Source organism: Staurois parvus, unplaced genomic scaffold, assembly GCF_062004578.1.
Source record: "Staurois parvus isolate SC_StPar_1 unplaced genomic scaffold, SC_StPar_1.0 ptg000011l, whole genome shotgun sequence".
Lineage (NCBI taxonomy): Eukaryota > Metazoa > Chordata > Amphibia > Anura > Ranidae > Staurois > Staurois parvus.
The window spans coordinates 9,179,220-9,193,548 of NW_028317807.1; the positions used below are offsets into that span (position 1 = coordinate 9,179,220).

General features: G+C 38.3%; 1 protein-coding gene across 1 annotated transcript in view; it reads left to right on the top strand.

Annotated features, from left to right (window-relative positions):
* CARF (calcium responsive transcription factor) overlaps positions 1 to 14,329 on the top strand; it is a 134,384-nt gene that overhangs the window by 69,663 nt on the left and 50,392 nt on the right. The window contains exons 4-5 of the mRNA XM_089670569.1: positions 5,197 to 5,293; positions 8,869 to 8,974. Coding sequence (XP_089526695.1) covers positions 5,197 to 5,293; positions 8,869 to 8,974 — 203 coding nt within the window. The remainder of the gene's footprint in view (positions 1 to 5,196; positions 5,294 to 8,868; positions 8,975 to 14,329) is intronic.

Below are 14,329 nucleotides of genomic sequence, written 5' to 3' on the forward strand. Positions count from 1 at the left end.
TAAATTTAATTTTATTTTAATTTTTATTTTTATTTTATTTTTAATTTTATTTTAATTTTAATTTAATTTTTTTTTTATTTTAATTTAATTTTTATTTTATTTTTATTTTTATCCAGACTGAATAATAATACCATCTCATTTATACAGAAGGAACTGTCATTCCCACTGCAAATATTTTTTATTTATTTTAATTTTAATTTAATTTTTATTTTATTTTTAATTTTATTTTTATTTTAATTTTAATTTTATTTTTATTTTAATTTTATTTTATTTTTTAATTTTAATTTTAATTTTTTTTTATTTTTATCCAGACTGAATAATAACACCATCTCATTTATACAGAAGGAACTCATTCCCACTGCAAATATTTTTTATTTTTTATTTATATTTTTCATTCATAGTTTTTGTTTTTTCACATTGATAAATTAATTTATTTTATATATTTACACAAATCATATATTTAAGTATATTTAATTGATGTAATTATTTGATTATCGGTGGTACACTTATGAATTAATTATATCACATAAGGTAGAATATATTGGAGCGCGGTACACTACTGGCATTCGTGGACATTTTTAGTGACAGCAGGGTTAGCTGAACGTTTTGATATAAGATATGTGTAGGTGGGCTTGAAAATGGAAGAGTGATGGCAGTTTACAAATCATGTTCTGATTTTTCTGATTTTTCCTTTGCACACTCTAGCTGTGCTCTGCTGCTCAATGCATTCCTATGGGAAAATTTCGCCTCAAAAACCGCAATATTTCTTGAACGATTTGGCGAAACGTTCCACAAAGTAATAGCAATCCGATCGGGAACAATCCGCACGTTTTGATATATTACTTGTATTTGTAGTGTAAAAACTGTGGGAGGAGTTAGCGTGGCAAATATGGCTATAATAAGAAACGGAATAAGAATTAGATTTCAAATATGGCAGAGAAGAGTGGTAAAAACAAACTGCTTAAAATTGCTCACTTCACTGGCGTCTTCACAATTTCTGTGGAAATTGTGTGGTGTTCTGGCCTCCACGCACTGGAGTGGGTGGAGTAGCTTTTGTCTCTCTGCTTCCTGCTCACACAGCTGGGTTCCTATGGCAACTCCCTCCACACCAAGGGCAGAGTCATGGTTATAAACACAGTGCTCAAACTTGCCGACATCACTGGCGATTGCCATCTTCAAACGCTTGTAGTTTTAAAAGTATAAATGCTACCGTGAAAAGGTTTATAATGTGACAATCACAAGAAACAGACCTAAATTTTGATGTATAGTATGTCTCTGCAATATTAAAAATGAAGGCACAGTCGCAGTTTAAAAACGTCCCTTAACATTTCAGGTGGCTCTGAGTGGATTTTCAATGAAAGTCAATGGGAGGGGTTATTTGCAAACAAATGGTCATATTGTGAAAACTATCAGGAGTATGTCCTAGCCGTGAACATTTTTAGTGACAGCAGGGTTAGCTGAACGTTTTGATATAAGATATGTGTAGGTGGGCTTGAAAATGGCAGAGTGATGGCAGTTTACAAATCATGTTCTGATTTTTCCTTTCACACTGTAGCTTTCTCACTCTAATGTGACTCAGCTGCCCCCTGAGTGACCTTTGGTGCACCTGTGACTCAGTCAGTCACAGGTGTGTGACAAGCTCTGCTCTAAACACAGTGCTCAAACTTGCCAAATTCACTGGCGATTGCCATCTTCAAACGCTTGTAGTTTTAAAAGTATAAATGCTACCGTGAAAATACTGTGACAATCACAAGAAACAGACCTAAATTTTGATGTATAGTATGTCTCTGCAATATTAAAAATGAAGGCACAGTCGCAGTTTAAAAACGTCCCTTAACATTTCAGGTGGCTGTGAGTGAAGTTTCAATGAAAGTCAATGGGAGGGGTTATTTGCAAACAAATGGTCATATTCTGAAAACTATCAGGAGTATGTCCTAGCTGTGAACATTTTTAGTGACAGCAGGGTTAGCTGAACGTTTTGATATAAGATATGTGTAGGTGGGCTTGAAAATGACATAGTTATGGCAGTTTACAAATCATGTTCTGATTTTTCCTTTCACACTGCAGCTTTCTCACTCTAATGTGACTCAGCTGCCCCCTGAGTGACCTTTGCTTGCACCTGTTACCTCAGTCAGTCACAGGTGTGTGACAGCTCTGCTCTAAACAGGCTATTTAAACTTGCCAAGTTCACTGGCGATTGCCATTTTCAAACGCTTGTAGTTTTAAAAGTATAAATGCTACCGTGAAAAGGTTTATACTGTGACAATCACAAGAAACAGACCTAAATTTTGATGTATAGTATGTCTCTGAAAGATAAAAAATGAAGGCACAGTCGCAGTTTAAAAACGTCCCTTAAAATGTCTTGTGTCTAAAGTGGAGTTTCAATGAAAGTCAATGGGAGGGATGAGGTCCAAACAAATGGTCATATTCTGAAAACTATCAGGAATATGGCTTAGCTGTGAACATGTTTAGTGACAGCAGGGTTAGCTGAACGTTTTGATATAAGATATGTGTAGGTGGGCTTGAAAATGAAAGAGTGATGGCAGTTTACAAATCATGTTCTGATTTTTCTGATTTTTCCTTTACACACTCTAGCTGTGCTCTGCTGCTCAATGCATTCCTATGGGAAAATTTCGCCGCAAAAACCGCGATATTTCTTGAACGATTCAGCGAAACGTTCCACAAAGTAATAGCAATCCGATCGGGAACAATCCGCACGTTTTGATATATTACTTGTATTTGTAGTGTAAAAACTGTGGGAGGAGTTAGCGTGGCAAATATGGCTATAATAAGAAACGGAATAAGAATAAGAATATATATGTGAGATAACAATAAGTGTTCCTTGCTATGCAAGAACACTTAATAAAAATAAGAATAAGAATATATTTGTGAGATAACAATAAGTGTTCCTTGCTATGCAAGAACACTTAATAAGAATAAGAATATATATGTGAGATAACAATAAGTGTTCCTTGCTATGCAAGAACACTTAATAAGAATAAGAATATATATGTGAGATAACAATAAGTGTTCCTTGCTATGCAAGAACACTTAATAAGAATATATATGTGAGATAACAATAAGTGTTCCTTGCTATGCAAGAACACTTAATAAAAATAAGAATAAGAATAAGAATATATTTGTGAGATAACAATAAGTGTTCCTTGCTATGCAAGAACACTTAATAAGAATAAGAATATATATGTGAGATAACAATAAGTGTTCCTTGCTATGCAAGAACACTTAATAAGAATATATATGTGAGATAACAATAAGTGTTCCTTGCTATGCAAGAACACTTAATAAGAATAAGAATATATATGTGAGATAACAATAAGTGTTCCTTGCTATGCAAGAACACTTAAATAAGAATAAGAATATATATGTGAGATAACAATAAGTGTTCCTTGCTATGCAAGAACACTTAATAAGTATCAGTCCCTGGATTGTCCTAGTCTCTTCCCCTATTGTCCCCCTCCCCCCCCCTTTTTTTTTCTTCTTTCTCCTTCCTTTTTTTTTCTTCTTTTTTTTCCCTGGGCCTTTACTTTTATCTGTTTTCTCTTTTGCTGTTTGATTTTATTTTATAGAAAATTTGATTGGGGTAGTTCCAGTTTTTTGTTTTTTTTCCCCACCTCGTGGGGATCACCGTTGAAGTTTCTGGGATACAGGGCTATGTTGAACTTGTATGTGTGTTCTGGTATTTTCTGATGTTTTTAATCCCCTATTGTTCTACATTACCGTCTATTGTCGCAAGATGTTCAACTGAATCTTGCCTATGTACCCAGATGTTTACATACTATTTGTTCTGGATGCTACCTTATGTCAATAAACTTTAATTTGGAAAAAAAAAATATATATATATATATATATGTAAAATAAAAAATATAAATTAAATTACCCTGCTTAGGCAAAGAATTTGCATCAGCATGATATAAACATCAACTCAAAAAAGTGCAAAAATATATATATAAAAGTGCAAAAGAGTTCTAAATATATATATACAGTGCAAAAAGTATGTAACAAAATGTCCAATAAAAAAGTGCAGAAAGTATGTAACTCAAGCACAAAATTAAAATAAAAATGTATTCAATCAAAAAATGATTAAACTTATATGTATAGTCACACTAAATAAAGTGCAAAAAAAATATCCAATTAATATTTGATGAAATTCAGTGATGAAGAGTGTTCACAGTTCCAAAACAAAATTCCAAAAACGAGCTCCAGTGCTTGAGTGAAACCAGATATACAAAGCTGCTTACCAAATATAATAGATCTCAGCACTGGAGATCTAAATGCGCTTATGAAAAAGGTAACACTCAGGTAGCCCATTCAACGGGCCATCCAGCATGGATCATCAGTGCCGACTGTCATGTGTGGTAAAATCACCCTGCTCAAAGGGTCACCCACCCAGCATGGATCGTCAGCATAAGACCACATTGAATGGGATTCACAAGCACAGCATCCACATATATAAAAGAAAGGAGAGGCCTCATGGTGCAGAAAACTTGTTTAATAATAGAATATTGCACTACAATACTTACAGCAGTAGCAGTAAAGTAAACTCGTCTAAGCACAGCCACTAGTCACAGCAGCGGGTGTGTGCCGTCTCTCATTCAGGTGCCACTTCACATGTTATACCCAAAAGGGCTTTCTCAAAGAAAGGAGGCTCTGTACAATACAGAACTACATTGCCTTTTCTCTGTCAGCAGAGATCCAGAGGATGAAAGTTAAAGTTTTAACACATGGAGATTTTAGTCTCAAGTTGGCCTCTTGGATAAAAAGCTATAAACATTTGTACATTACATAAAAAAATGTACAATATGTATGATATGCTGCTTAATAAAATAGAAAGGTCTCACAAATGTTAGAACTATTACGGAAATTAGCAAATTGATTCTTGCAAACTGAGATTATGGTAAAAAGCAATTAACTTTTGGTGGGCTTCTTATAACAAGTATACAAATTTAGTAAAGTTAGAAATCCATATCTGCATACCTGTTTTGGGTCAGTGCCTCAAAGTACTGAAACAAGAGTGTCAGTATCATAGTCCGGTAACTGGCATTTTCAGCAGAAAGGGTAGGTTTCGTAGCCTCAATGGTTCTCTCATAACTGTTTTATTTACTTTATCAAATGTTTGTTTTTATTTTGTCTTTAAAAAAGATCACATTTTAATACAATTCTCATTGCTTGTTACAGATGATCTTGGCCAGTGAATCAGAAACTGGACAGGTATTCCATGTGATTCCTTCTAGCCAATCAGGAACAGCCCAACTGATCATTCCTCAGGATGATGGTGAGATACAGATTATTATTATTATACAGTATTTATATAGTGCCAGAAAGGTTTGCTCATCGCTGTACATTATAGTGGGGGACAGAACATGAAACAATACAGCAACAAACAATACAAGAGGGGTTCAAGGGCCCTGCTCTTTTGAGCTTACAATCTAGGAGGGAGGGGATAGTGGCACAGGAGTAAGTGGCTGTGGAGGATGGAGTGGTAGGAGGAGTGGAGGAAATCGGCAGTTAGGTGAGGGTGGGGTAGGCTTCCCTGAAGAGATGGGTTTTCAGGGTGTGCCTAAAGGTGAGGAGGGTAGGTGACAGTCTGATGGATTGGGGTAGTGAGTTCCAGAGGATGGGGGAAGTCCTGGAGAAGTCCTGCAGTTGGGCGTGGGAGGAGGAGACCAGGGAGCTAGAAAGTAGGAGGTCTTGTGAGGAGCGAAGATTACGGGTAGGGTGGTATTTGGGTATCAGGTCGGTGAGGTAGTTTGGGGCAGCGTTATGAATGGCTTTGTATGTCTGTGTTAGTAGTTTTAATTTTGATGCGTTGGGCAATCGGGGGCCAATGGAGGGAATGACAGAGGGGGGTGGCAGAAGAGGAGCGGTTGCTAAGGTGGATGAGTCTGGCCACTGAGTTCAGGATAGACTGAAGCGGGAATAGTCTGTGATGAGGTAGGCCCGTGAGGAGGGAGTTGCAGTAGTCCAGACGTGAGATAATAAGGGAGTGAATGAGTTGTTTAGTAGTGTCTGGGGTTAGGAACGTACGTATTTTGGAGATGTTGCGGAGGTGAAGCCTGCATGAGCATGCTAACGATTGGACGTGGGGTTGGAAGGACAGGTTTGAATCTAGAGTGACACCTAGGACTTTGACTTGTGGGGTGGGACTGATGGTGGCGTTGTTGGTCGTGATGAAGAGGGTGGGGGGGGGCGCTGGCTGGGGGGAAAATTAGGAGCTCGGTTTTGGAAAGGTTCAGTTTGAGGAAGTGGAGCGACATCCAGTCTGATATGTCGTTCAGCAGGTGGGTGATACAGGCGGAAACTGAAGGGGTGAGTTGAGGGGTAGAGAGGTAAATTTGCGTGTCATCGGTGTAGAGGTGATAGTTGAAGCCGTGGGAGTGTATCAGTTTGCCAAGGGAGGAGGTGTAGATGGAGAAGAGAAGGGACCCGAGGACAGAGCCTTGGGGGACCCCAACAGAGAGGGGGAGGTGGTAGCGTTATAGGTAACGCTGAAGGAGCGTTGGGAGAGATAGGAGGAGAGCCAGGAGAGAGTGGAGTCTCTGATGCCGAGGGAGTGTAGTTTATCAAGGAGGAGAGGGTGGTCAACTGTGTCAAAGGCCGCGGAGAGGTCAAGGAGTAAGAGGACTGAGTAGTGGCCATTAGCTTTGGCGGTTAGCAGGTCATTAGTGATTTTGAGTGATTTTTCGGTGGAGTGTAGGGGACGAAAGCCAGATTGTAGTGGATCGAGGAGGTTGTTGTCAGTGAGGTGGGCGCTTAGGAGATTGTAAACTAAGCGCTCAAGGAGCTTGGAAGTGAATGGCAGCAGGGAGATGGGTCTAAGGTTGTTCAGGTCAGTGGGGTCCAAGGAGGGTTTTTTGAGTATGGGGGTGATGTGCGCGTGCTTTAGAGGGGAGGGGAATGCGCCAGTAGAGAGGGAGAGTTTGAAGATGTGGGTGAGGGAGCGTAGGATGGAGGGGGAGGGTACCAATATAATGAAGATATTGTCATTATAATGAAGATGTGGAACATTCACCAGCCATAACTTTATAGATTGATATACTTTTACTACTTTGTCCTGCAAAATCTGTTGTTTTCTTGAATTTCAATGCTTTCTGTTTAAGTGCAGATGTTCTTTAAAGGGAATATTTTGTACAAAATCTTTATTTTACAGACAAATATTTTATTCAGTTTGTTTCCATGATCATCTAATAAGAAATCCCAAGGCTGCCCCAGCATATACTGAATACTCCAGAGGATTAAAAATCCAGAACGGCACTCCCTTTGGTAGCAGAAAGGGAGGGTTGTGTCCCGCCTCACTTCATTTAACAAAGTGTAATTTGATATTCTGCTTTTAGAGCTGGTTCACATATATGCAAATTTGATGCATTTTGAGCTGCATTCAATTAGCATGACATGAAATAACATTGGTTTCTATTGTGCCTGTTCACATACAGTATATGCAGTGCTACCGGAGTGCAGATTCAGTGTGAATTGAAAAAGAGTCCTGTCAATTTTCTGAGCAGTGCAGTCCGGCTTATGAGTCTCATATGTCATCAGTTGTGAACAGGATAAAATCCTGACGTGATCCTGAACAACTACTTAAAGAATATGTAAACCCAACATTTCATATTCCTGATTTGTTTCTGTTTTACCACATGCTTGTATAAAAAAGCATTGTGTTCTCTTTGTATTGTTTCCTTTGTGTGAAGTCCCTGGTGTTCCTGCCAATCCCTCTGCTTTCCTATTACTAACAGTCCACACTAGGCAGACCACACAGCATGGTCAGTTTTCTAGCTGTGCAGGGAACTAATCAATGCTCAGGCTTGTGCTGACATGCCCCCTCTGCACAGCCATTCACTAGGAAGATTAGTGTGCTGCTGTTTCTCCTCCCTGAGCTCACTTATAAAAAGGGGAGAGGCATGTATAATGTTTTTATATATGTATACATAAATTAATTTTGATTTTTAGTCCTAAAAATAAATCTATGCAAAAAAACTATTTATCTTTGTGATTTTTTTTAAGTGGTTGCAAACTCTTACACTGAAGTGAATAGCCCCAATGTACATACAAAGATCAAAAACATCCTCCTAAATAGGTTGTACCTGTTTATCTGCCATCCGCTCTCCTTTACAGTCCTTCAAAGTACAGAATTTAGACAGCGTTTCTCAGCTGCAAAAGGCAGGGGATGGGGATTTGATATAACAAACTGCACAACATTGAGCAGGGAGCTGAGTGTAATCTGACATCTGAGTGGGAGCAAAAGACACATCCCCCTTTCTATACTCTTATAGTGAAACATGCACAGCTGAGGCTGTCAAATCACCTGCTGTGTGCTGGAGGGGGGGCAGGGCCATCTTCTGGAATTGTCTGGAGTCAGCATAGACTGTCAGAAGTGATTCATGCAGTTAACAAAGGAATAAGAGAGGAGACAAATAGAGGCAAGTACACATTATAGAAGGATATTCTTTGTTCATTTTTCATTTCAGATGTCTGCTTAATCATAAAAGAACTTATTTAGGGGGGGGAGGGGTAATAGTCAAATAATATACTCACCTTTCCCAGACTTCCATAGTTTGGGGAGTGATATTATCCTGTCAACAAGATCATTGGGAATGCTGAGTAGCCCAAATCTCTTGAGAAGACACTGCAGCACAGTGCAGTTTTCCAAATCTGTCCATAAAGTGAATGGCATAACCCTCAACAACCTGCTGTGGGAGGAAGCCAAGTTATTTTGTTTTGAGAACACTGTGCCTATTGGGTATTATATGCAAATTTGTAAGTGCTTGAACTACAAATAGTAGTTGTGATTGTATAGAAAGTGAGATGCATAATTGTCTGATACACTATCTTTATTTTCTTCACATTTTAAAGAGTCTGCAGAACATGGCCAGGCCAGTGATGAAATGCAAACTGAAACAAGCAGCTTTATTATCCACTCCAACACTTCACTTACTGTGCGTAATAAGTCACCCACCAGGTATAAATATTTTTTACTAACTTAATTTGTTGTTCTTGTAGCTGCTGCAACATAGGTTTTTTTATATTTTAAATCCATTGGCCTTCATATATTATTGCTATAGGATTTAGTATGCTTGTTTGTGCCTAACAGCAACTAACCAGCCAACCAAAGCAACTCATATTTTTTATTGCTAATTGGAAAATTAAAGTAAGCTTCTCGTTGGTCGGTATGGGAGGCAGCAGATCCTTTTTAGCTTGTTCAATTTAGTAGTGTATAGTGATCTCTCTTAGTCATAGGATAAATAATAATTGTTGTAGACAACACAGAAAACAGATATAGATAACACATGCCTTATAGCTTAGTGAATTGAGTGTATTGCATTATTTTGATGTCTTCTCAAATATAGGCAGCCCTGGGTCACATTGGTGTGATTTGTCATGCGGCTTGATAGATCAAAGTCACACCCTATTTGTGATCCGTGCAACTCTGACTTGCACAGATGCCAGCAAGCCGCACATGAAGTCGCACTGATCGGAAGCTTTGAAATCATGCTGAAGTAACTCAATTTCAAAGCCACATTTGGGGTGAACCAATGCTTAAAGTGTTACTAAATCCACAACCGTAAAATCAGTCTGTATATGCAAGAAAGAATGCTTGTTATACTCACTGGGGAACCTAAGGGGTTAATCCTCTGCATTGTGTAAAAAGGCTGTTTGATCTTTTCTTCTCTGCCCCTCCTCTTGTTGAAATGACCACCTGATACAGACTGAATCAGTGTTCACATGCACATGTTCAGTTTGGTTTGTATTGCTAAAGAGGTTTTTTTTTTTGTTTATCTTGGGAGAGTGCATGTGATCAGCACAGGGCCAATCAGCACTGTCCAGACAGAGGGTCAGGTGTTGCACATCCTCCTAGAGCAGAAAGAAAACTCCTCCTACAAGCTTTAACCAGTGCTCTGCTAAAGTCACCAGGCTGCTCTAACTGCTGATGAGAAACGGTATTTAGCAGTTTATATTTTCTAAAATAATTGCATTTCCATGTTGTGTGTACTGTGGGAGACCAGATATAGTGAATGCAGGGTCCTGGGTTTAGTATCACTTTAAAGTTAGATTGTGTGGTTATAGATGCAAATGGTGGGCTTGCAGATACAGCCTAACAATGCCAATACAAAGTGTGATTTTTGGTAGTACTGCAACTAACAATTATTTTAAGAACAAATTAGTTGGCCGATTCAGTTAATCAGATAAAAACATGCCATTCTGTCTTTTGTTTAAAATAATTTACCGAACAGAATGTTGCACACAAACTGCAGGATAAAAAAACTTAAACTTTACATTAACTTTACACAACTGTACAAATTAATATTTGTTATTACATATTCACGTTAAGATGTAAAGCTTAAAAAATATATATTCTTGAATATCTACATGCAGTAGTAAATATAAATAACCAGCTATATGGTTAGGGAACAAAATATCTAATCCACTTTCAGAATAACAGAAGAGATATACAAACTTACTGGGGTTGAATCTGGTACATACCATCAGATTCAAAGATTAAACATTTTATTTAAGGAAAAAAAAAAATAAAAAAGGCTTAAAACACTGTTTTGTAGATTTTCAGACAGAACTGTAATATAATATTATGCATGACACAGTCCCTTATCATAGACAGGTCACTTGATACAAGCTACCTACATCTACTGTCACTAAGACATTTAGTAACAGCAGCATGCCTTTTGTATCACCTGGGGTTGAAAAACCAAAAAAATAGCCCTTTATAGTACAAAAACAAATATCTGCAGCTCAGCTGCAAACAATCACTACTATAAGGTGTTAATTTTGACCGTGACGGTAAAAAAATATTTCTTATATCATATACAGTGCCTTGAAAAAGTATTCATACCGCTTGAAATCTTCCACATTTTGTTATGTTACAACCAAATGTAAATGTATTTTATTTGGATTTTATGTGATAGACCAACACAAAGTGGCACATAATTGTGAAATGGAAGGAAAATGAGAAATGGTTTTCAATTTTTTTTTTTAAATAAATATCTGAAAAGTGTGGTGTGCATTTTTATTCAGCCCCCTTTACTCTGATACCCCTAACTAAAATCTAGTGGAACCAACTGCCTTCAGAAGTCACCTAAGTAGTAAACAGAGTCCACCTGTGTGTAATTTAATCTCAGTATAAATACAGCTGTTCTGTGAAGCCCTCAGAGGTTTGTTAGAGAATATTAGTGAACAAACAGCATCATGAAGGCCAAGGAACACACCAGACAGGTCAGGGATAAAGTTATGGTTAGGTTATAAAAGAATATCCCAAGCTTTGAACATCTCACAGAGCACTGTTCAAGCCATCATCTAAAAATTGAAAGAGTATGGCACAACTGCAAACCTACTAAGATATGGCCATCCACCTAATCTAACAGGCCGGACAATTGGGGTATTAATCAAAGAAAAAGCCAAGAGACCAAAACTAAGGTCAAGCAAAGCATGATCCAATTTGCTCCTGCTGGGAAAAAAATTCCTTCCTGATCCCCCGAGAGGCAATCGGATATTCCCTGGATCAACTTTACCTATAAATGTTAGTATCCAGTTATATTCTGTGTATCTAAAAAAGAATCCAGGCCTTTTTTGAAGCAATCCACTGAGCTGGCCAGAACCAACTCTTGAGGGAGTCTATTCCACATTTTCACAGCTCTCACTGTGAAGAAACCTTTCCGTGTTTGGAGATTAAATTTATTTTCCTCCAGACATAAAGAGTGCCCCCTTGTCCTCTGTAATGTCCTCAGGGTGAATAACTCTACACAGAGTTCACTATATGAACCACTGATGTATTTATAAATGTTGATCATATCCCCCCTTAATCTCCTCTTCTCAAGAGACAATAAATTCAGTTCCTCTAATCTTTCCTCATAGCTGGGCTCCTCCATGCCTCTTATCAGTTTGGTTGCCCTTCTCTGTACTTTCTCCAGTTCCCCAATGTTCTTTTTGTGAATTGGTGACCAAAACTGAACTGCATATTCCAGATGAGGCCTTACTAATGATTTGTACATGGGTACTATGATATCTCTCTCTCTGGAGTCTATAGCTCTTTTTAATACAAGAGAAGATTTTGCTTGCTTTAGAAACCGCAGCTTGGCATTGCATGCCATTATTAAGCTTGTGATCTACCAGAACTCCAAGATCCTTCTCCACCATTGATTCCCCAAATGTACCCCCCCTCCTCCCCAGTATGTATGATGTATACATATTCTTAACCCCCAAGTGCATCACCTTACATTTATCAACATTAAACCTCATTTGTCACATAGTTGCCCAATTACAGCTTGTAAATTGAAGACATCCTGTAAGGACGTTATTCCACTGCACAGCTTGGTGTCATCTGCAAAGATTGAAATGGTATTTTTAATCCCAGACCTTATATCGTTTATATTAAAAATTAAGGGTCCCAACACTGAACCTTTGGGTACCCCACTGACAACCCTAGACCATTTAGAGTATGAATCATTAACCACTACTCGCTGAATACGATCTTTTAGCCAGTTTTCTATCCATTTACATACAGATTTTTCCAAGCCTGTAGACTTTACCTTACACATTAGCTGCATGGGGGGAACTGTGTTAAACGCTTTTGCAAACTCCAAGTATACCACGTCCACCGCCACCCCTCTGTCCAAGGTTTTGCTCACCTCCTCATAAAAAGAAATCAGATTAGTTTGACAACTTCTGTCTTTCATGCATCCATGCTGTATGTTGCTTAAAATATTCTTTTCCAGCAAGAATTTATCTATGTGGTCTTTTATTAAACTCTCCAGTATGTTCCCAACTATAGAAGTTAAACGAACAGGTCTATAATTACTTGATAAAGATTTTGACCTCTTTTTAAATATTGGCTCCACATTGCCCTTACGCCAATCCAGTGGTACTATGCCAGTCATTAAAGAGTCCCTAAAAATTAGCTCTGTCATGGCTTTGAAATGACAGAGCTCAATTCTTTAAGGACCTATGGGTGTATGCCATCTGGTCCAGGTGCTTTATTCACCTTTATTCTGTCTAAATATTTTTGGATCCGATCAGTTGTGAGCCAATGTGGATCATTTGGAGCTGTGTCAATACCATGTCCATTATGGACAAGAGCTCCCTTAATAATTAAGGCTGAGACTTTTTGCATGGATATAATAATTTTTAAATATAATGCACAAAGCTAGTAAACTTTTACTTTAAATTTGAATGCTTTCATTTACCTCCAGTCTATCAGCCTACAGCTTCTCTGTGTTCAGATGCTGATCTTCCCTATACAGAGTCCTTACATCACTTCCTTCTCCTGCCCAGGACTAGATTTCCCATGGGGCATTGGTGTACTGAACTTTATGTGTGCTGCACTGTGTATATTGATATGTAAACCAATAATGCATACTGTATGCAGACCAACTAATCGGCTGACCAGCTAATCGATGATACAAATAGTTCATTCAAGACCATGTTGCAAAAATGAATACACCCCAATGAAAGTCTTAGGAGCACAGCTAAATTTTAGACAACAAAATCCTAATTAACAAGAATTCAACTACAGGTGAGGCTAATTATTCATTAAACAGGTGTCCAGCAGACAGTTGATTATAAAAGGGTGTGACTTAACAAAGAAGACCCCTCCCCATTTCATGCTTTCAGCAATGGCATAACATGGAAGTCACAAGGCCTGAGAAAGAAAATAATTTCTTTACACAAGAAAGGTAAAGGCTACAAGAAGATCAGCAAAGCTTTACTTATCAGTCAGAATACTGTAGCAAAAGTGATACAAAAATTTAACAAAGATGGAACTGCAACCATGTCACAGAACCATCCAGGCCATCTACGGAAGTTAAGACCTCGACAGGAGCGTCTTCTGATGATATGGGTTTAAGAACATTGACAGAAGAAAGCCAAACTGGTTATTTCCCGGTACGCAATACGGTGTACACTGCAGAGGAATGGCAAGCATGGGTGTCGTCCACGAAGGAAGCCTCTCCTAAAGCCCATACACAAAAAAGCCCACCTAGAATTTGCCAGGGCCCATGCTGAAATAGAAGAAGACTCTGTACTCTGGAGTGATGAGACAAAGATAAATGTTTTTGGAACTGATGGCTTCAAAACTGTATGGCGTCGCAAAAGTGACGAGTGCCAATTAAAATGCATGGTGCCTACAGTGAAACATGGTGGTGGCAGTGTCCTTCTGTGGGGCTGCATGAGTGCTGCTGGTGTCGGGGAGCTTCATTTCATTGATGGTACCATGAATTCACAGATGTACTGCTCTATATTGAAAGAGAAGTTGCTACCACCACTCCGTGCCCTTGGTCATCGTGCACTTTTCCAACATGACAATGGT